Source organism: Benincasa hispida, chromosome 12 (genome assembly GCF_027475165.1).
Source record: "Benincasa hispida cultivar pf3 chromosome 12, pf3_genome.v1.1, whole genome shotgun sequence".
Taxonomy (NCBI): Eukaryota; Viridiplantae; Streptophyta; class Magnoliopsida; order Cucurbitales; family Cucurbitaceae; genus Benincasa; species Benincasa hispida.
This window is the reverse complement of record NC_143489.1, coordinates 59,543,238-59,567,054: the sequence shown is the minus strand read 5'-3', so window position 1 is coordinate 59,567,054 and position 23,817 is coordinate 59,543,238. Positions and strand designations below refer to the sequence as shown.

The 23,817-nt window shown below is 29.4% G+C and overlaps 1 protein-coding gene across 1 annotated transcript; it reads left to right on the top strand.

Annotated features, from left to right (window-relative positions):
* The first annotated feature begins 14,193 nt into the window (after nt 1–14,193).
* On the top strand, nt 14,194–17,827 carry LOC120068521 (VAN3-binding protein-like). Its single transcript, XM_039020319.2, has 7 exons — nt 14,194–14,670; nt 15,246–15,371; nt 15,968–16,388; nt 16,463–16,690; nt 16,859–16,908; nt 17,150–17,207; nt 17,393–17,827. Exons 1-7 carry the CDS (start codon nt 14,320–14,322, stop codon nt 17,608–17,610), a joined length of 1,452 nt encoding a protein of 483 aa, XP_038876247.1. The 5' UTR covers nt 14,194–14,319; the 3' UTR covers nt 17,611–17,827.
* Nucleotides 17,828–23,817: the final 5,990 nt, after the last annotated feature.

Genomic DNA, 23,817 nt, shown 5'->3' with positions numbered 1-23,817 from the left:
AAACATTTGTAACTTCTAAAGAAAAAAAAAATCATGACACGTGGGATTTATAGAACAAAGTAGTGAAATAAGAATTATATAAGATCAATGGATTATATTGGACCATTGATTGATTAAATGTAAAGCTTCAAATGATGTCAATCAAACTACTATTTATCAACCAGTTTCTTCAACGTATTATTCCATCAAGCGCAAAATAAATCGAAAATGTAATAAGAAAAATGTGATTGTTAGGTAAGAAACGAATAGATTGTTAGGACGTGAAGTTAGTGAAAAATGATTATATTATGCCTATAATTATTATAAAATTTGTCACATTTTTGTTCACAACTTTATAGATTCATCCAAATTGATGCGTAACAGCTTGATCAATGAATGTGATATGATATGTTTTTATAAAATACACATATTGATAGGAAGTTTATTTATTTTGGGGAACAAGAGGGTGCCAATTTTTAAAATCTTAGATGAAACATTGTTGGATATTTTAAATGTGATTTAAATTAGATGTTTTTTTGAAATAAATGTTGGGAATTGAAATTTGATGACCGGAATCGTCACGAATTGACCGTACAATCACATAATTGAAAAAGCGATGGAGTGACGGCTTTATCCTTGGCCGCACCTGATTGCACCAATTTTACTCCTCGTAAAAACAAATTAATATTTTTTCGATTTAGTTAATAACGCCGGTTTAATAGAGAATTTGAAAAACAAAAATCTAAAAATAAGAGTTTTTTTGGTTGCATATTCGTAAATTTGATTCTAATTTAAATAATTATTTAAAACGTATTTCATACTTATTGGTTGATAATAAATCATTATTAATTTATTTATGAATAGATTTTATATTTAAAAATAGTATAAATATTACTAATTTATAATACATTACATGATACGAATTTCAATATTTAAAAAATGAATTGAGTTTATAACATGACATACTACATTTTTGGATTTTTTTAATCTTTATTTAATATAATTCTGCATGTTGAAATTTAAAATTTAAAATCTAGATACAACAAAAATATAAAATGTTGTCTTCAGAATTTGCACTATTTGAATCACATAATCGTAAAACAGTTTTTAAAATAGAATATGAGTTATAGGTGTGAAAACATAAAATAGAATGCAGATTGGCAACTAAACATGTTGTAAGTTTTTTAACCGTCGACTTTGAATTTAATAAGTTTATAAATTTTCAATTTTTTATTTAATAAATGATTAATCTATTCAACATTTATTAAAAATTACAAATCTGTTAAACATAATTTTATGATGGAAATGAAAATCGACAAGCAAAGAAAAAAAAGAAGAAGATCGACCACAAATTTACATAGTTTATTAATAGTGTGTTAGCTACATCTTCAAATAAAGGGAGAGAGTATTTTTATTAGTAGATGAGAATATAAAAAAAAAAAAAAAAATACAAATACAAATACAAATGCGCTAATAGAATTAAGGGGTTTATGAATGACACCACTTAAATCCTAGGCAGAAACAAGAATTACACGCAAACTCGAAATTTAGCAAGACTCCTATGTTTGGTTATTAAGAGCGTCAGATAAGAGGTTCAAGGCATTCCAATATATAAATTAAAAGTTTAATATTTTAGTAGACACAAAACTCAATTTATGTTCCACAAATTCATTAGTTTTAATATATATATATATATATATATATTAAATAATAGGCTTAAATCCCATTTGGTCCCTGAACTTTAAAGCTCATTCTATTTTTGTCTCTAAACGTTTAAAAATATATATTTTAGTCCTTAAACTTTTAAAAAGTGCTTACTTTGGTCTCTGTTATTAAAATTCTGTCAACTCTTAAAAAAATGATGAGATACTTATATTTTTAGATGGTTGGGTTGCCAAATAAGTTAGTCGTGCTAAAAAATATAGGGTTCAATTTTTAATTAGGTGGTAAAATGATTTTCTATAGAACTTAAAAGCCAATTTGCATTCAAGATTTTGATAATTCGGTATTTTATCTTGTTGGTTGTTGACATTTTACTTCACATTCATTTTGTTCAACACATGCTAGACGTAATTTTATCAAAGAATTAATAAAATTTGAATAGTTGGGATCAAATAAACACTTTTTAAAAGTTTTGAGACAAAATGGTTGTTTTTTTAAAGTTTAGGGACTATAATAAAACAAAATTCAAAGTTCAAGAAATCAAAATAGGATTTAAACGTAAATATTATGAATCTATCAAACACAAAATGAAAGAATAGAAATTTAGGAGGTAAAATAATAGATGTTTTAACTATTCGACTCTATTTATGTAATTAGTTATTCAAATGTATGGTTGATGTTGAATAATTAATATATAAGTCCTTACTACACAACTTAAAAATAAATAAAACAAAACAAATATATACATGAGATTATTGCTTCGATACAAAATTTCACTCCCTTGTTTCTCCAAAATATTTCATTTGACCTCAACATAATTTTTTTTCTAAAAACGAAAGGAAAGAATAATAAAGCAATTAACCAGAATTCACAATACCATCCTCCTTAAAGATGGTGAAGAAGAACCAATCCAACAACACAAAAGAATTCCCAAACACATCTTCAGAGAAGAAAGAAGGAAAATTAACAAAAAAAAATCCTAAAACAACCGAAAGATATCACAATAACTACATAATAGAAAGACTTAATTATCGAATTTTAAGATGATAATTGATGTATTATCTACGCTCATTAATTTACTCGGATTGACTCTTACGATCTTTCGATCTTTTATATATTTGAGTGAAATTAAAAATGAAAGACTAAAATAATGGATGAAGATCGAGATATACATAATAATAATAATATAAGACAAAGAAAGTGACCATATATATCATCACCATAAGTCTCATAAGTCATATAAGCATTGATATACGAGAATGATTGAGAGCTCTTCCCTTCTTTCTCAGGTTCCTTCATCCCCAAAGAGAAAGGAAAGGGCCCTCTTTTCATTTAATTTTTCCAGGTGGATACAGTTCACATCTCTCTGTCTCCTTCAATTTTTTTTTTTTTTCCTTTTTTAAAATTCAATTTCTTTATTATAATAATCTCATTTTACCCTAACTATACCTTATCATTAATTTAATTCTCTTTGCTCTATTAACATCATTTCACATTAATTTTTCTCTTCGGGGCATCGTAAGTCAATATTTATAAGATAATGTATGTGTCATCTCTTACACATCTTCAACCGTGAATCAATTACTTCCATTTATATTTACTTTTGAATTTTAGGGATTTTTTTTTATTAAATTTATGAATTTTATATGCTTTCATCATGTTGCGAAAATGACAAGACAAAATGGTAAGTTATTTTAATATACAATAACAGTATCTACTTTATTTTCTACCCTCTCACTTGAAGAAAGGGGGAAAAAAAGTTGTAATTTTCTCTTGGGAGGGGATGTCAATGATGATGTTAAAAAGGAAATGATGAACAAGAGTTTTTTTTTTTAATATTATTATTTTTTATTTATTTATTGGTCGACAAAGGAGATAAAAATGCAATTTTTAAAGTATGAAATGGGTAAATGATTGTACTTTGGGGAGAAAAAAAAGGTAAATGATTATTCACAATATAAATTATAATTATTTGTTTTTATTATTATTATTATTATTATAGTCAACTTAAACATAGTTTTACGGGTTGTGATACATATCCTTAAAATAAAGATTAAAATGTTTGAAACTCTATCTTATGAACTAAAAATAGAAAAATTAGTAATTCTATTTTTTTTTTGGTAACTACTAAAAACTATCATTAGCTCAAATACACTTTTGTCGAGATTTAGATAATTAGAATACAAGTTTAATAAAGTTTTGTGTAATTTTAAATTTTAAATAGTTTTAGAAATTATGATATTCTGTTTTCTTTCTTTAAAAATCTATAATTTTGAGTGGAATAGTTACCTGAGTTTAAAATGGTCTAATATAGATCATGAACTTTCTGGCCTCGTCTAATAGTTATTATTATTTTTTTTAAAAAAAATTGAGAATTAAGTTTTATAAATATTAATTCCACCTGTTAATTTTTTTAATTTGTTATTTCTTAAGAATATTAAAAAAAATAATGTTAAATTTTGAAAAGAAAAAAAACATAGTTAAAAACATGGTTTTGTTTTTGGAATTTAGGTTAAAATTCAAATGTGAGTTAAGAAATATAAAAAGAAAAAAAAAAGCCTAATTTTTAAAAATAAAATGTAAAATAATTATCATTTGGAGCCATAATCATATGTTATTAAGTCAATTAGTTTTTTTATTTTGTGTTTAATAGTTTCCTGTCATATTGACATTTTAAACTTCATAAACTTTTTGTTTTAGATGGTTCACCTTATATGTCTGAGAAGTTTGTGGTTTTTGTTAATGTATAATACATATTTTAGAACATAAAACAGAAAATGAAAAACATAAACTTTATCAAATGAACCCTAAGGAACCAATAAAATAAATTTAATCCTAAATTTAAGACATCAAATTGAAAATTAAAGACCTAATACATCGAATTTTCAAGGATTAAATTTATCGTTTAACTTTAGGTTTTATTTTGATAATGTTGTTAAGAAATCATTAATATAGATTATAGTTTTACACTTTAATTTAGGAGGTATTGTCATTTGTCCCACAACCTTATAGCCGGAAATACTCACTTAAAAATAGGAAAAACCTATTTGTTTATATATTAGATTTAGACCCCAACTAGGTCCCTTGCTAAAAACTTTTAAGCTTGTTTATACTTTAATCCTTAAAACTTCCAAAATATCTAATATAGTCCCTGAATTTTTGTTTTTTTTCACATTTGGGCCCCTAAACATTCATTACGTCTATTTTAGTCCTTTTGTTTAAACAATTTTTTCATGGTTTAAATACTATTTTCATCTATAAATTTAATGTTTGTTCTCTTTTAGTCCCTAAACTTTTAAAATGTCTATATTAGTCCCTAAATTTTGAAAAAATACTCATATTAGTCCATACTTTTAATATTATATTAAAAACTTAACGGGATGATGATTTGACATTTTTCCTTAGACATCAGGCATCCATGTCAAATAAACAAGTTGGGTATTCGATTGAATTGGTAGAAATATGAAAACCCATAACCAAAAAACCTTATGGCTACAATTAGATGAGAATGAAGCTACAAAAAAGATGGAGAAAGAACTTAAAATTTTTGTAGCTTGCACAAAAATGGTAGAAATAGCTTGTGAGATGCACAAATTTCTACTTTTAATGGAAAATTACAAACTACAAATCTAAAAATTATTCTCATCACTTCGTTTGTCTTTTTGGGCTTTAGTTTCCTGCTTTTTTCTAGTTTTTTTTTCCAATTCACGCTTAAAGAGGAAGTGAAGTTCAACAAACAATATTGTCGTGAGATTGAAAACAAAAATTATCTTAAACATGAATCAAAGAATATTTACACAAACATAAGCCAAGATATGAAATTAAGATAGCGTCAAGAGAAATGATTAATGAGAGGGACTGGAAGAGACGGGTTCAATTGAGAAAATGACAGATTGTAGAAGAAGAGAGAAAGCGAAGATGAAGAAGACACGGTGAAAAATTCAAATTTACAAAAGCAAATCAAACAAAGACTATAAGAATGAATAATAAACAACACACTCTAATCTATACCCTACTTGCTTATATAGATGGATGCATCATCTTATGACCATCATTCTCTTAAGCTTTTAACATAATATTAACGGTAAGGGTTAATAGGCATTTTTCTAAAGTTTGAGGACTAAAACAGTCATTTTGAAAGTTTATGGACTAAAATAGAACAAACCTTAAAGTTTAGAGACCAAAATAGTATTTAAACATTTTTCATCATTATTATACTTATATTTTTTCATCTAAATTTCATTTGCATAAAAGCTTGTCTATAACCTATGTTGTTTGAAGTAATCATTCTTTTATTAACATGCTAGTACACATACTTAGAAATACGTCCTTCAATCAATAATTAAAAAAATAAAGTCAAAAGTGAATTTATTTAAAAAATTCAAGACTAAAATAGATATTTTTACAAGTTTAGGAGAAAAGATAGAACAAATTTAAGAGTTAAAAATTATTTCGAAAATTTAGGAACCAGAACAATACAAATCTGAAACTGCATGGAAAAAAAATCAGATTTGAATTTTCTTTTATATATATAAACAATTACAAAGGCGAGTGATCAAACTATGATCTTTGAGGTAGTAATTAGTATTTGAATTACTTAGCCCTCTTTAGTTTTTGGTTTTTTGGTTTTTTAAAATTAAGCTCATAAACATCACTTTTATTTATTATTTTTCTATATCTTGGTTTTAATATTAGTGTTTCAAAATCATAACCAAAATAGTAGTTTTAAAAAACATAATCTTGTGTTTTGTAAAATGTTTTTGAAAATTGACTAAGAACTCTAATGTTCATATAAAAAGGGTGAAAATCATGACTAAAAAATGTTAAGAAAATAAACATAATTTTCAAATGCGGAACATGATTTGAGTATTTGTTAGTACTTATTAGATTGTACGAAAAAGAAAATTAAATGTATACGAAAAAGAAAATTAAATGTAAGCAAAAGAAATTGAAAAATTTTAAATAATATAAAGCAATTGGGGGAGGGGGAAGGGGGAATTAAATATTATACCTAAATCAAGGGGAAGAGGGCCTCTTGGAAAAGAAAAGAGGATCTTATTAGGACCTTGAATTTTGTAATTAAAAAAAAAAAAAAAACAATTATTTTGGGCCAAATTTAGAGAAAGTGACGGTTGAGGGATCATTAAATTTTTGACAAACAACCTCACACCTATCCGAATATTACAAGAGTCATCCTTTGTATTACGCAATGAATTGTGATATCATTCAATAGTTTCTTTGAATAAGACACCATTTTTAACTTTCATTATTGCACCCAAGTCCATCTTTTTCTTTCATTTTTCATGTTGCCCCTTCCCTACATTTTTTTTTTCCTTTTTCTTTTAAACAAACCCACCAACGAACTACACACTTACCTCCTCATCCAAAATGATGGGATAAAACCATCTTGAAAAACATTTTTCGAGATCAAATAGCAACGTTGGGGGATGCCAAAGATTACCACTGCTGCTTAATGGCAACCAGGCCTTCCAAAATGACTTCAGCTTGGTAAATTTGCAACCTCCCAAAAATGCATGACCGTAATGATCTCAAACAATCTACCTAAGACCACCTCTGTCTCTACCATTGGACTAAGTCGTATCAACATTAAGCTTCTAGAAACCAGTTTCATCCTTAAACTTTTGTAGGAAATAGATTACTATAATCCCGTCGTGAATTTGATTATTTTTAATCTACTTTGTACGAATGTTTTTAATATCCAAGTTGAGTTTTGAAAACTGAAAAAAAAAAAAAAAAACATTTTTTAATAACTATTTGACTAAGAGTTTAAATGTTGACATAAGAAAGATGAAAACCACGTAAAAGAAATTACAAAAAAACACACATTCTAAAATTTTTTAATTATTATTAAATGGGTCTTAAATATCGTTAATTAGAGATGTGGGTGAAATCGTGAGATCGATCTCATACTCAAATGGAATAATATTATAACATTAAAAATGAAAAGATCAATTATCTTGATAAGTAGATAACACATCTTATATATTCTAAATTTAGCTACATCAAAAGAATAATCCTCAAATGTCCAAACGTTAAAATGTTTGAAAGCCGTCAAGAACATATAGGTGGTGATATGACTAGTTGAAGAGATGTTATATGAGAGTATAATGTAATGAGTGCGAAATTAGCTTGAAGACTAGAATAAAATTTAAATGTTAGAAATATATATTATCTATAAGATTTTGAGATATATATGAAGATTTTCTTTTCGGTGTTTTTATGAAGCATACAAACTTCCTTCAATTATTAAATGCTCATTCATTTGAATGATATGATGTAGGTTTGTTTAACTATTTATGGATATGATATATAATTGATTAATCAATCATTTTTTCTTAAAATTAAATCTTCCCATTTGAATACACATTCATCAAATTTGTCCTTTTTGGAACCTCCAAATGTAGAGTTATGAATGAGATATCACATCTTTGAATCTCATTTACATTAGGGGAAAAAATAACTAAAATGAAAACCAAGTCAATTGTAAATAATATATAAAAAAAAATCGAGATGGAACATATATAAATTAAAACTATTTTGAAACCTTACTATATTATTTAGATTTGTTTGGAATATAATTTGTATAGACAAATTTTACTCTATTTTTGATATAGTAGTTCATAATTAAACAATAAAGTTTAGTATAATTGCTAGTTATCTTTGTTTGATAAGAAAATATCTATTTTCATGATTAATTTGATACTTCTCTTAACATAGCACGTGGTGGACCTCCCACCTTCCATACAATTCGATTAATTTTAAAACTCTGATCAACATAACATATCAAGCCATGGTTACACTTTACATGGTCTTTAATATTAATTATCTCGTCTTCAAAGATAGTCAAAATTTTACATTGTCTTACTCAATGTATCTTCAAGTACCACTGATATTTAAAGCCATTTTGAAGTTTCTTTTTCCATATTTCATCATCAAAAGTTCATAATTTAATTACCTATTTATCTTTGCAATTACACACTAGTTTGTTTCTAAAAAATCATCCAACTAATCATCAAAAATTAATATCATCCCTTATAAGATCCTTGAATGGTGAGAATCATATACATAATTTATTTTTGAAAATAAATATAACCATGATAGAGAAAAGAAACAAATACAAATCTAAGAGAGAAAACTATATATTTTAACATTTTTTAAAAGGGAACGATCATGTGATATATAAGGAACAAACATTTCTCACTTCTCATTATCCTCGAAATCAAGATCTATTTCTAATTTTAGAATAAAACCCACCAATAAAAAATACATTATTCACTTGTAAAATTAAATCTATTGGTTTTTTACTTTAACAAAGTAGTGTAAAGAAAGGGGGAAGAAAAAAGGCCAACTTCTATTCATGATTGTATATGTGTTTTTTAATCACTTCAACTAGATTCATTGTTGTGAAGAGTGAAAACAGAAGAATTAAAACCTCATTTAGTAATTATTTCCTTTTTCTTGTTTTCTTACAATAATTTGCACATTTTTTTAAGTATAATCGTTGAATTCTTAATCAAGTTTTTTTAAAAAAATAATAATAATCTTTTAAAAGTTATTTTTTGTTTTTAAAATTTAACTTAATTTTTTAAACTATTGATAAAAAATATATAACAAAAAAAAAATTCAAAGATGATAATAATGTCTACTCACTTAATTATAAAAAACAAAATAGGTATGAAATGAAGCTAAACTTTTTCGAGGAAATATTGAAGTTGTAGAAATACGAAATACCAAATTTAGCCTCGGGTAAGAAAAAAAAAGAAAGAGAGAGGATAAAACACGTGTGCGGCACGCTCCCCAAATTTCAAGTAAGAAAAACAGTAGCAGCAAATCAAACCGTACGATATAGGAAAGTACTAAACACGCCAATTGGCAGCGCGTATTTCTCTTTTGTTTCCGTTTTTGTCCAAACATCCTTTCGGTTTCCCTACACCCCTCTGGTATTAAGATTTTCACAATCAATTTTTCTTTTATCTTTTCTTGTATTACGATTTTTTCCCTTTTTGGGTTAAATTATAATTTTCTTCTTTTGATATGATGACTATTCAAATCAAGTTATTAATTTTAAATAACAATCCAATCCATCCTATAAATTTTGGATAAAAAAAACTTGGAGAATATTAAATTGTAGGTAAGTGTTATGGATTAAATTTATTCTTCCTAAGCCTTTTATCAAATTCATGTCATTTATTTACTAGATTCAATTACAAATTCAATTCTGAACTTTGAGGTTCACATACATACACAAATATATATGAAATTTCTAAATTATTTGAATTATACAAATCTACTAGACACGTGACTAAATGTTTAGACCAATAGACGTAAATTTTTAATTTATATCTAATAAATCAATTAATATTTAAATATTTTGAATTGTCAGAACTATTAAACTATTTTAAATGTTTACGAAACAAATTAACACAAACTTCAATGTTGATAGACTTAACTTCATCGACCTTTTTTTCTGAGAAATTTGTATGGATGTCCAAAAATTAGGTAAAAAATGTCAAATGACCTGGTTTTTGAAAAAAAAAAAATATCAAGTGACCATTTGCTGACATCAAATATGGGTGAAATTACTAAAATATACTCGTGTGCTTCTGCATCTCACTCTCGCTCTCTCTTGGGCTCGCTATTGCTCTCTCTCTCTCTTCTTTTTTTTCCTCATAAATCACTACTCTCTTTGTCCCTCGGTCTCTCTCGCTCTCGATCACTCTCACTCTCTCTTGGTCTCGATCTTGGTTTCTCTTGGTCTCTCTCATCTCTTCCTCACTCACAAAATCACTCTTCTCTCTCATTCCTATTCACTGGAGTTAGTCGCATTAGAGCTACTCTCTTGGATTTTTCGTGTCGAAGAATAAAGAGAGACTTTTAAGAAGCCAGAGAATCTCGCTCTCATCTACTCTCGCTTTCGTCCGCTCTCGTCTGTCGAATAAGGTGCAATGTTAGAGAATGTGTGGTCATGCCGGAGATGAAGAAGATGTGAAGAAGAAGAAGAAAAACCGAATTAGAGAAGAAGAAGACTCCTGAAGATGAAGAAGATGTGAAGAAGAAGAAGAAGAAATCCAATTGAAGAAGAAGAAGACAATCTGAAAAAATAAGAAAAAAAACCAGAACCGTTGGTGGTCTAGAGAAGAAGAAATAAAAACAAATAAATAAAGGAAGGACGCGATACCATAACTTTACTTGTCTATGATATCAGCAGAAGGTCACTTTACATATATATATATATATATATATTTTAATTTGGGTCATTTGACATTTTGAGACTAATTCTTGAGTCATTTGTACAATTATTCTCTTTTTTATAGTCTAACATTAAATGGAGGGTAGATTTAAACCTCCAACCTATTCGTTGAGGGTATATTACTTAACAATTGAGTTGTTTCTATGAACATTCCCTTTGATCGAATACTATCTAACCTTATTGTCTAGAAAGATTACTACCTAAACTTATTAAAATTTTAAATTAAGTCCTTAAATATTGCATAAGCTACTTTTGAACTATCACAATGTTACAAATTACAATAAAAACTATTAAATTTGTATAATTTAACTTAATGTTCTTTTCTTAAAAAAAAAAATATATTTTTTTGAACTCTACAAAATATAAAAAGTATGCCACAGGTTGATTTTTGTTTTAATTTTTTTTATCTTCACATCAATGTCTCTCTGTCATCCTCACTTAAGAAAAAAAAAAAAAAAAAAACTGATGCAGAGAATTTGGGTTTAATTTGATGATTTGATTAGAACAGTACCTCTATAGTTTAATTGCTTAATTGCAATATGTTCATAAATTAATAAGACGAGTTAGTCAAATAAGAAATTTAAGGATATGATTGAAATAATTTATAATTTAAGGGAGGGGACTTTCAGATTTTTAAAAAAATTGAATAGTGTTCACTTTATTGTTTTAAGAGGTTGTTGAAGTTTTAAATTTCGCGTTAAAAAAGGTGAAGTGTCTAATAGTTTATACACACATAAAAAAAACTATTATATTCCATTGATGACTTGATTAGAACAATATTTCTATAGTTCAATTGCTTAATTACAACATGTTCATAAATTAATAAGGTCAGTTGATCGAATAGAAAATTTAAGAATATGATTAAAATAATTTATAATTTAAAAAAGGGGTCTTTTAGATTTTTTTAAAAAGTTGAATTGTGTTCGCTATATTGTTTTAACAATTTGTTGAAGTTTTAAATTTTGTGTTAAAAAAGGCGAAGTATCTAATAGTTTATATGTATAAAAACAAAATGATTCTATTATATTCAAAATTGAAAACTCCTACATTTTATTAGATGTTTTAAAATTATAATTTCTAACATACGTGTGACAATCTAACTAGATACAATTTTTAAAGTTCACAACAAAATTATTTTTTTTAATTTAAATTTTTGTTTAATAGATCAATATAAAAGATTTTATAATAGATTCCTAAATCTTTAATTTTATACTTAACATGTCAATAAACTTTCGTTTTTATCTTATAATTCGATAACTTATTCAAATGTTAGAATTCACAAATGTAATTGTGTTTAAGTGAGTTATATCCAATCAATTTTGCAGCTAATAAGTATTAAAATTTATTTTTAAAAAATTTTAATAGATCATGACGAGGAATTAATCTATTAGAAATTTCAAAGAGACTCGACACAAAATCGATGTTGATGAAATCTTGAATATTTTAAAAAATATATAATTTATAATTTACTTTTTAAGTTTCATTTGTATTAACCTTTACTAAAACTTTTTTTTTTTCATAAAAAAACTATCATGCAATTCTTACTGAATAAATCGGAAAAAAATGAAAGAAAATGGAAAGATCAAACCCACTTGTACCAGTCACACTATCAATTACTATCTCTCTCTTTCTTTTTTAGTACAAAAACTGAGGTTGGAATATTGAATCGGAAATTACAACTGAGCTAAGTTCATTTTGGTATATGTTAGAACTTTGGTACACTGTGTAAAAATAATGAATCAATTGACTTTAGACAAAATTCTAACAGTGTCTAAATTGAATCCCCTTACAAATCAGGATTTAGGATTTAGAATTTTAATTATTTTAGAAGTTAAAAAAACACTCTTAAACTTAAAAAAAGAGTTAAAAAAAACATATCATTGTCATTAATTTTGGATGAAACCGTTAAAGTTTTGTTTAAAAAATACTCTCGAACTTTCAAAAGTTTCAAAAATACTCTTAACTTAAACAAAATTTAAAAATACCTCAATTGTTAGTACGTGAACCAAAATTGTTAATGTCTCGCTGAAAAAATAACTTAGAAATTAAAAAAAAATTAAATGCCCTTACTGTCAATACAACGATCAATTTGTTTGAAGTTTTCTTAAGTTTGAAAAGAATCGATTTTTTAAAGAATTATATAGATATCTGTTGTGAAATTGATGAACATAACAGATATGGAAAAAATATAACATAACAATATATAAATATAATAATAAATACAATATAATATAATATATAATAAAAAAATAAAATAACTAAAATTGTGAAAATTTAGTGAAAATTTGGAGTGGATATCTCACCAATGTGTGTGATTTTAAGATTCACAAAATGTCACTATTTATAGGCAAAGTGACAAGTAGATGTGGTATTACATGGATACTGAACATTAATAATTACACGACACATGGACAACGTGAAGATTGACAGTAAACAATGAGCATCTATTTATTTTTATAATATTTATAATAATATATCCAATTTTTCATATATACACTCTTATTTTTCTATTAATTTTTAAATTATTAGCTTATACCAATTTCCTCAGCAACCAAAATAAAAACCATAATTTTATGTTTAAAATATGAAATCTCACAAAATTTCAAAATCAAAATTCCCCTTTAAACATATCAAAACGATAAATAGTCGAAGAAAAAATACATTGGTTATTAACACACACTCAAATATTAAATTACAATTTTATTAAAATATTTAAATCCTAAAATTCCTTAGTATTTCATTTATTTTTCTTCTTCTTATTATGCAATTGTATTTAGATAAATAAATGTTAAACAATTAACAAAAATAGATGTTGAAAAAGGGAAGGGGAGAAAAAAATAAAAATAAAGAGAGAAGACGGTAGTTACTATTTTTATTCATATAATCGTAAGAATAGTTTTTTAAAAACTTCTTTGAGTTAAAAGTTATTTTTGAAACTTTTAAAAGTTCAAAGATATTTGGATATAAAATACTAACGGTTTTTATAAAAAATTAATGGTAAAAATTTACCAGCTCATTTTGAAAGTTTAAAAATATGTTTGAAACTTTTGGAAATTATAAGATATTTTTAACATAAATTATAAAGTTTACGAGTATTTTATACCATTTAGCTGAAATCAAAATGTAAACTTAAAAGTCGATCGTAGAATGCTTTATGTTGATCGAGTTGGGTTTCGGGTTGACAAGTAATAACAATAATTTGATGTTTCTAAAAGATTAAAAAAAAACAGTGTAATTTTTTAATCTTAATTTTAATTTTTTAAAGTTTTGATTTTTACTGAGGTTCAATAAAACTCCCAGTTTCAGGTCCCTTCGTTTCTTCAGCGCCCACTCTCTCTCTCACAAACTTCATCTTCACTAAGTCTCTGCATTTCAACAAATACTCCGATTCACTCTCCCCCACTACTATGGACAAAACAGCCACCGAGCCTTGGCGACTTGAGCCGCCGCAGCCTCTTTCCTCCGCCGTCTACCGCCCGCCGGACACTCCACTCGAACCCATGGAGTTCCTCTCCCGCTCTTGGAGTGTTTCGGCTCTAGAGGTCTCCAAAGCTCTCGCCCCTCCTCGTTTGACCCTTTCTAAGCACCCCAACACCGGAAATGGCCTCATCGCCACCGTCGCTGCCGGCGGCGGCGGCGTCATTTTGGAGGATTTGACCGGTGAGCTCGACGAGGGTACCACTTTTTCTGGAAACCCATTTTCCTTTGCTTCTTCTGAAACTTCGCAGATGGTGATGGAGCGGATTATGTCACAGTCGGTAAGTTTGGTGGAGCAGAGTTTTTTTGCAGAGCATGTGTGGACAAATAATGGGATTTGCTCTCTTTTTGTTTTATATTTTGGAGGGATTGAAATTGATTGTAACTTTGCTTATACAACTCCCTTTTTTTAGCTTCTCTTTGTTTTTGTTCTCCCTCCCATTTTCTTTCTGGCTTTATCTACTAATAAAACATGCTTCTGATTTCTCTTATTTTGCCTACCTTTTGTCTCACGCAGCGTACATCCCACTTGCTTTTTTGCTGAATTCCTGTTGTTTGTTTGTTTTTTTAAAACCCAATTCTAGTGCATTCAGTCATTTGGGGTTTTCTGTATTTTGCATTTTGGTCTTTCTCTTCTTCTTTCTCTTAAACCCTTAATCGATCTTCCAAGAACATCAATGGGGTTTTCGAAATTTATGGTGAGAACAGAACAATTCATTCCAATTTTCAATACCCTTCTTATAGACTGCTGCATTTACCCTTTCGTGATCTCTACGTTTCCGATTTCTAATTCACTTAATGCTGCACTCTGTAGACGCCATTAATGATTTGTTCCTTTTCTTTACTTCAATGGCAGCAAGAAGTTTCGCCGCGGACTTCAGGCAGACTGTCTCACAGCAGTGGCCCTCTCAATGGAGCCCAAAGTTGTGGTTCATTAACAGATAGCCCACCTGTCTCCCCGTCGGAGATCGACGACGTTAAGGTTAGTTTTCCGATCATCGGTGGCTTTTTGAATATAAGAGTCTTCCGATTCTGACACTCACAGTTCTTGCCGGCCCATTTGTCTCTTCTTTTTCTGGTTGTTTATTTCTTCTCTTTCGGTTAATACTATAGGGAGGGTTGTTCTTCTGGTTACGGTGCACACTGACCATTTCTCACAGACCAAATATATGTTTCAGCTTTCACAGTAATCGATGTTCTTTAATTAAACCCCTCGCTCACTTTTTGACAGTTCTTGCTAATTGGGTTTTGATTTTTTATAATTTTGTCTCTGTTTCTGCTTCTGGGATTTCTAAAAACTTGCTCCCATCGGTGAATTGCTGGGTTATTTCCATCCCCGGCAAGTGGGTTTTGTTAATTAAGCTGAATTCCTTGGAGGGTTGTCTCCATTTTGGGGCATTTAATGACTTATGGACCCCAAGGCCATTTTGGTGGGTGCGGTATTACAGAGTTAGCACCAGCACCATGGCATGTTGGGGGGTTGTCAATTCTTCGTTATTCACCATAAATTGACTCATATCTAAGTTTTTTGTGATCTATTTCGATCGATGTCCCACCTGTAATTTCTTCTTTCTGCAGTGTGGTCGCTCGAACATCCCACTCAATAACCAGTACAGAGTTACTGCCACTGGAGGATCCACCACTGCTGGAGGTGGAAAGACTGTTGGGAGATGGCTTAAGGACAGGAAAGAGAAGAAGAAAGAGGAAACAAGAGCTCAGAATGCTCAGCTTCATGCTGCTATTTCTGTTGCTGGTGTGGCTGCAGCCATAGCTGCTATTGCTGCTGCCACTGCAGCTTCTTCTGGATCTAGCAAAGATGAACATAAAGCCAAGACTGATATGGCTGTTGCCTCTGCTGCAACACTTGTCGCTGCTCAATGTGTCGAGGCTGCTGAAGTTATGGGTGCTGAACGCGATCACCTTGCTTCAGTCTTGAGCAATGCCGTTAACGTTAAATCTGCCGGTGATATCATGACGTTAACTGCTGCTGCAGCCACTGGTATGTGAAATAGAGATACTTAGCAGTTCTTGATCCGAAGGTTGATTCACATGAAAGTTTTTGTTTCGATTCAGCTTTACGTGGGGCAGCGACTCTGAAGGCGAGGGCATTAAAGGAAGTGTGGAACATAGCAGCAGTGATTCCAGTAGATAAAGGAATGGGAGTTGCTGCTGAGAATGGCAGCAATGGCACTTCCAACAGTAGTTTCAGTGGTGAACTTGTCCCTGAAGAAAATTTCTTAGGCATTTGCAGCCGAGAATTTCTCGCCCGAGGCTGTGAACTCCTGAAACGCACTCGTAAAGGTAAAATATCTTTTCGTTCTTTTTCATCGAGTTTCATTCTGATGGGGTTCGATTGATTAGCCATTTTTTTATATCACACTCAAGTCATACCCTGGCAATTTAGTTGCAAGTACATTTCAATTCATCAGATGGTTGATTTGATTGCTTCTTTTTATTGTTCATTTGCAGGTGATCTTCACTGGAAAATAGTTTCTGTGTATATCAACAGAATGAATCAGGTAAAAGAAAGCTTGAAAGAAATCTTGAATTTGTTTTAGTTTCCTAATCTGAATTCAATCTGTTAATCATTCAGTATTCAAGTTCAGCTTTTTGTTTGGGGATGTGAACCCTGTTGGGGATATAAAGTTTTACAGAGAAAACGATATTGTACAAGAAGCAACGGATCTAACTTTATTGCCCACCATGGCCAGCCTTCAATATATATTTTTTTAAGCTTTATTGAACTTCTTTATGTGCCAGGTTATGTTGAAGATGAAGAGCAGGCACGTTGCTGGGACCTTCACAAAAAAGAAAAAGAGTAAGAGAGAATTCTTTTGTCTTTCTCTAATAATTTGAACAGAAATGGATGTGGGTCTTCTTCCATTTGGGGATTGGTGAAAGTTTATACAATGTGACATACTATAAAGCAAACCAAAGAATAAAGAAATTTATAGGGTGAACCCCTCTTTAATCTCTTTACCCTTTGCTTTTCAACTCTTTCAGATGTCGTTTTGGAGGTGATCAAAGACATGCCTGCCTGGCCCGGGCGCCACCTACTCGAAGGTGGAGACCACCGTCGCTACTTCGGCTTGAAGACTGTCCTTCGTGGCGTTGTTGAATTTGAATGTAAGAGCATTCGTGAATACGAGATTTGGACTCAAGGCGTGTCTCGGCTTCTCTCCATTGCTGCTGAGAAGAGAGGAGGCAGAGTTGTGGTTTGAGGAGATACATATCGTTGGTTGTTACTAAGTAAGAAAGGGGAAATAGGGGGAGATCAAGATGTGTTAAATTTTCTGTTTTTTTTCCTCCTCTTTTTTTGTGTTTCTTTTGTAAAAAGAATTTTAGATTAAAGGTAAAAAAAAAAAAGGAAAAGGTTATCCAAATGGGGTCTCTCTTTAATGATATCAATATAAACAGGGGGGGGCCCTTTTATATTTTGATTTTGGTTGAATTTGGATGGTAAAGTAAAGGGCAATTTGAATCAAAGTGACACCATGTGACACAAGTTTTAGTTTTAGTTTTAGTGTTAGTTTGTTTTTGTTTTTGTTTTTTTTTTAAATGTTTTGTTTTCTTCTTTTAAGCACTGTTTTGGGAATCAAAAGGGGTAGCTTGGACCGAGGCAGTCAAGAAGAATATAATATAAAACCCCCACCACTCAGGAATAACAATGAAGATAAGGGAAGATGCTCTTTCTTTTTTTTCTTCTTTATTTGATTTAATATTCTTTTTCCCTCTTTTTTTCCCCTTCTTTTCTAATTAAGCTATGGATCCTTTGTTTAAGGTTTTTGCTTATGTTGGGGTAATCATTGTCTTGATGTTCGCTCTATTAATCATTTTAAGGATAATTTATGATTTTGGATTTAGTGATCTATACTTGAGAACAAAGAATTAAAACAACAATAAAAAATTATTGGGTTCTAGTTCTAAGTGATCATAATAGGTCTTTGTTATACTCTTTAAAGATTGTACTTCTAATCCCCATTTTGCCAAAACATGCCCAAATAACATAAAACATCAAGGGAGGGGTGGATGAAAATAAGGTTGAAAATGGATAAGGGATAAAAATTCCCTTGTTTGATATAATAGTTTTGGTACGGGAATAAATTATTTCCATGCATCAATTATACTCATGAATGATTCTCATCTAAAATGGTGAGTTTTCTTTATTCTCACTCTCTCTCCTCTTATAATACATTTCTTTATTTCTTTATTTTATATATTATCAAAATTAATTAATTTAAATTGTTTATCATATAAATTATATATTATATGAAAATTAAATTTATATTTTCTAGAATTATATTAAAATTTAAATTACATTGTATGAATTTAACTACTTCCATAATATATATATATATATATATATATATACGCTTAATTTTTATTTTAGTTTAATAAATTAGTTTATATACACACATATATACCCATACTTATTTTTCAATAAATTGTAAAGAATCAATGCAATAAAATAATTAATTAATTAATTAATTATATTTGTAGTTAGTAAATGATTATTATGATTAATATAATATGAATTTATTTTTTCAATAATTATAATTAGTTTATCATCGATTAATTAGAATTCATTAGCCGTTTTATTAATTAATACATCATAAATATATAAATTCATCAAATTAATTCCATCAAATTATGTAATCAAGTAACTTTAACTATAAATTTCTCATTTTACAAATATTTGTAATTAATTATTTAATTAATATTGTTATTTGATTGTTAAATAATTAAATTTTCTCAAAACTTTGGATTGAATTTATTGTTTATCAATAAGCGATTTCATGATTAATTTTACAAATTAAATACAAAAGTAATTTATTCCCATAAAATCATGATAACATTCTCATGACACAATCAAACACAATCATCCTAGATTCCTATCAATCTTATTTCCAGACATTTTTAATTTCTGGGCATTTATAATACCTTAAACCAAATGACCCTAAAAGTATTGTAAGTGAGTTCAATTCAACGGATATAAATTGTGTGTTTACAATCAAGAGATCTGTGATTTGAATCTCTCAAGTCATATTGCAACTAAAAACAAGATTAGAACAAGTATATCCTTGAAAGTTTGATCTATAAACTCCTGAAATTGTGCTAATAGGTTATTTAATTTTAATAGTGTTTATTAGTTGGTTTTTTGTTTGCTATTTATTTGCAATTTCTGTTTCTTAAGTGGTTAGTTTATTGGCCACTCTACATGTGTATTATATGTACCATTATTAATGACTTAGAAAAATGTGAAGTATTATTTTATTCTCCCCAAATTACCATTATTATGGTATTAGGGCGATTTTAACCCTCTTCTTCCGTATACGTTTCATCTTCTTCTTTTACTACTTTAGTGTTTCGTCTTCTTCTTTCCTTCACCGCTTCAATGGATTCTATGGAAAAAAAATTCAAGAAGTGCAAAAGGAACGATTGCTGAATGAAAATACTCAAAGCCATATTATCTTCATCATAGCGACACATCTAATCTATTCCTTGTATCAGAATTGCTCACAGATGACAACTATGTAACCTGGAGTAGATCAATACTTCTTGCTTTTTCAATCTGCAGTAAGCTTGGATTTATTGACAGAACTTTGACTGAACACCGAAAATCTGCTCTCTCTCTGGATTAGGAACAATCATATGGTAATTGCTTGGATCCTCAACTCGGTATCGAAAGGTATTTCTTCGAGCATCATGTTTTCTAATTCTGCTTATGGAATATGGCTGAATTTGAAAGAAAGATTTCAGAAAAGAAATAAACCACAAATATTTCATTTAAGAATAAATTTGAGTAAGTTCAAACAAGAGCAAGATTCCGTTACAACCTATTTTTCGAAATTAAAAGGTCTTTGGGATGAGTACTTCTCTTACTGACCAAGTTGAACTTGTGGACGCTGCGCAATTGTGGAGGAAATAAATCAATTGAAATGTTTGTTCAATTTGAATACATGATGAGTTTTCTAATGGGACTGAACAATAATTTTGGCCATGCTTGGTCTCAAATTTTGTTGGTGGATCCTCCTCCACCTGTGAGTAAAACTTTTGCTCTAATGATTCTTGAGTAAAACTTTTGCTCTAATGACTCAAAAAGAAGAACAAAAATCTGGTGCTATTTTATCGACTCCTCCTATCATAGTCCTAGCTGTTGGAAATACAAGTAATACAGGAAAAATGTCGAATAATCAAAATCGACAAAGAGAAAATCGTCCTATTTGCTCCCATCGTGGAATTCTAGGACATAAGGTCGATAAATGCTATAAGTGATAGAGTGAACATGCATAAAACGGAAGTTAACAGAATCATTGAGCATTCTAACTACATTAATTTGAGTTCAAAGCATGCTAGAAAAATAGTTTTACAGAAAGAGGGTTTCATTTGTGCATACCTTTGCTGATTCTCTTCAATTCCTTGCTGAATTCCATGAATTGAATCTCTAAAACCTTAGTAGACCACAAAGAGGAGCTTCTTTATTATTCTCAGCCTTAGATTTGAGTGGTGAAACTCTCAATTGAGATGGATTAAGGTTGGGATTGAGGAGGGTTGAGAGAGTTTCAAAAATTTCAGAAAATTTTCACAAAAACAGCATGCAAGTCACCTTCAATTATGATAATTGAAGTATATATTTAGCTCTCATATGCAAGCACTTTCCAAATATTGCTGATTGACACTTCAAAGAGCAATATTAAAGTGGCTAGGTGTTGAATAATGGATTAACCCACTTTAAATAGAAGAAGAGGGATAAATTCACTAATCCATCTAATTTAAATTTCAAAAACCAATTTAATTAAATTAAACAAAAGCAATTTCCAAAATTGAATTTCTTAATTTGAAATCCATTTATTTACAATAATTAATTAATTAAATGATAATTTAATATCAAATATTAAATTAAACACCTAATTTAGACATGAATCCCTATTCATGTAATCAATATTTAAATATTTTAAATTCTCTAGTTACGTTTAATTTAAACGTTAATTATATTGAATATAAACCAAACTCTAAATTGAAATTGAACATTTAAAATTCAAAACTCTAATTTTGAATTTGAACACTTCAAACTCGCTTAATTTTCTAATCCAAGATGTAATGTTTACGAGTTAGTAGAGGGACCTTATGGACCTACAGATCATGAGCTCCAACGATTTGAGATTAATCAGTATTCGTTAATCACCGAGACATACCACTATAGCTCAATGGTTACACTCTCCTCACCGTAGATATATTTCTGTCCACTTTATTTAACCATTATCAGTAGGTCAATTCTTTACAGGTCGTTTGTATTTAAGGCTAGGTAAAAAATTACCATTTTACCCCTGTAAATACATCTTGCTTCTTAAGCTCCCACTGATTCTCTATTGAACAATTGGTTTATAGTCCAACTAATAAACCATGTCCCTCTCAGCCATGAGAAGGTGGGACCCCTTTGTTCAAGACCAGGAATCAATGCTTAAGGGAACAACCTATCTGCTAACCCTGAAACGGGTAGGAGTGGATTTCATCTTGCAAGACTATGTCCCCAATTATCTATCCGATCTTATCCCTAAAATGGGAGACTTGTTGAGCAGTATTGTTGAACTACTCTCACCTATGCAGATAAAAGGATAATCCCGAATAGACAGGAGTTCATAGTTAGCTTAGGATTAAGATCAAGTTACCCTAGGTCATCGAATTGAAATAATCAGTTTTAACAGTAAACGGTCGTTATAAAGAAAGAGTGACTATTTCGTGGTCCGATCTTATGCAAAACTCTTTTGCATAGAATGTCCCTACTCGCATGTCTCCACATGAACGATTTTGGGATCACGTCATTTGTATCAGTATACAAAGTAGGCCGCATTCATAGTGTCCCCAAGACGAGGTACCCAATTTCATCCATATACTTATAGACCTTTTTTTATTATATACTATAACTTGATCCTCTTTTATGTTTCTACATAAAGTTACAGTATTTATACTATAGTCGGATCTTTTTATTGGATTTTATAACATAATGCAATTTAAATCGAACAAATTCTTCAATAATACTTTTATTCATAAATAGAATATGTTTCTATGATTACGAATTGCGAGTTTTAGGACATTCCCAATAATAAGGTGCATGAGTATCCTCCTAGCCACCGTCAACGCTCTAATCAACGTTCTTTCAATAGGACACAACAAAATAATAACCAATATTCTCAAGGGAATACAATTGCAACGGTCTCTCTAGCTTAAACATGTATGTAGAGACATATAGCTGGATCATGTTTAAGTGATAACCTAAATGATTTGTAGTAGATGCATAAGAGTGGATGCCTTATCCTGGTGACACTACGAGTACGACCCGCTTTGTGGATGTTACAATTGTTGTAAAGTGCTACAAATGATCTGATCCCAATCATTCATGTGGAGATATGTGAGCAGGGGGTATTATATACAAAGGAGTTTGTATAAGATCGGAACAAGAAATGACTAATCTCATTATATAACGCTGTTCATAATTGAGACTTACATTTCACCAGGATGACCATAGGTGACATGACTTAAATCCTGAGTGAGTTGTGAACTTCTGCCTATGAGGGCGATCCTTTGATTTGTATGGGTGCGAGTGGCTAGATCGTTGACTCAATAAGTCTACCATCTTAGGGATTTGTCTGATTGGGGAGTTGAGAACACAACTATACAAGATGGAATTCTTCCATCCCCAATATTGGGGTTAGTAAATAAATTGCCCTTTTAAGGGCTGATTCCAAGGTTTGAACAATGTGGCGCCACGCCCTCTCCTGGACTATGACTTATAGTTCATTAGAGGAATCAGTGGTACTTAAGGAGTTAGATGTAACTACAGGGGAAAAACGGTAATTTTGGCCTAGCTGTACTTACGAGCAATTTGTAAAGGATCATCGCATTATTGACTGGTTATATCCAATGGACATAGAAATATATCTATAATGAAAGAGTGCAGCTGTTGGTCTTTAGTGGAGTGCTCGACAGTTAATAGATGTTGAGTAATTTAGTTAAAGGAGTTTAATTAATTATTCAAGTACCATTGGAGCTTAAATTTACAGGTCCATGAGGTTCTCTATGTAGCTCTGTAGCTCAACATGGATTTAATGAGAATCAATTTTAGATTAATTTGAATTATTCAAATTAAATGAGGAAATTAATTATATGTGATATAATTAATTTAATTTAATTATATATGATATAATTAATATAATGTATTTAATACATTATAATATAAAATTTATTTGGGAGGAAATAAATATTTAAATAGGATTCAAATATTAATTATGTGAATTGAATTCATATAATTAGATTTAGTATAGATTTATATCAAATACCATGCATTAATGAGAGAATTAAAACTAGGGTATATTGTATTTGATACAATATAAAGACTATAAGTTATGTCTTATATATGATATCACATA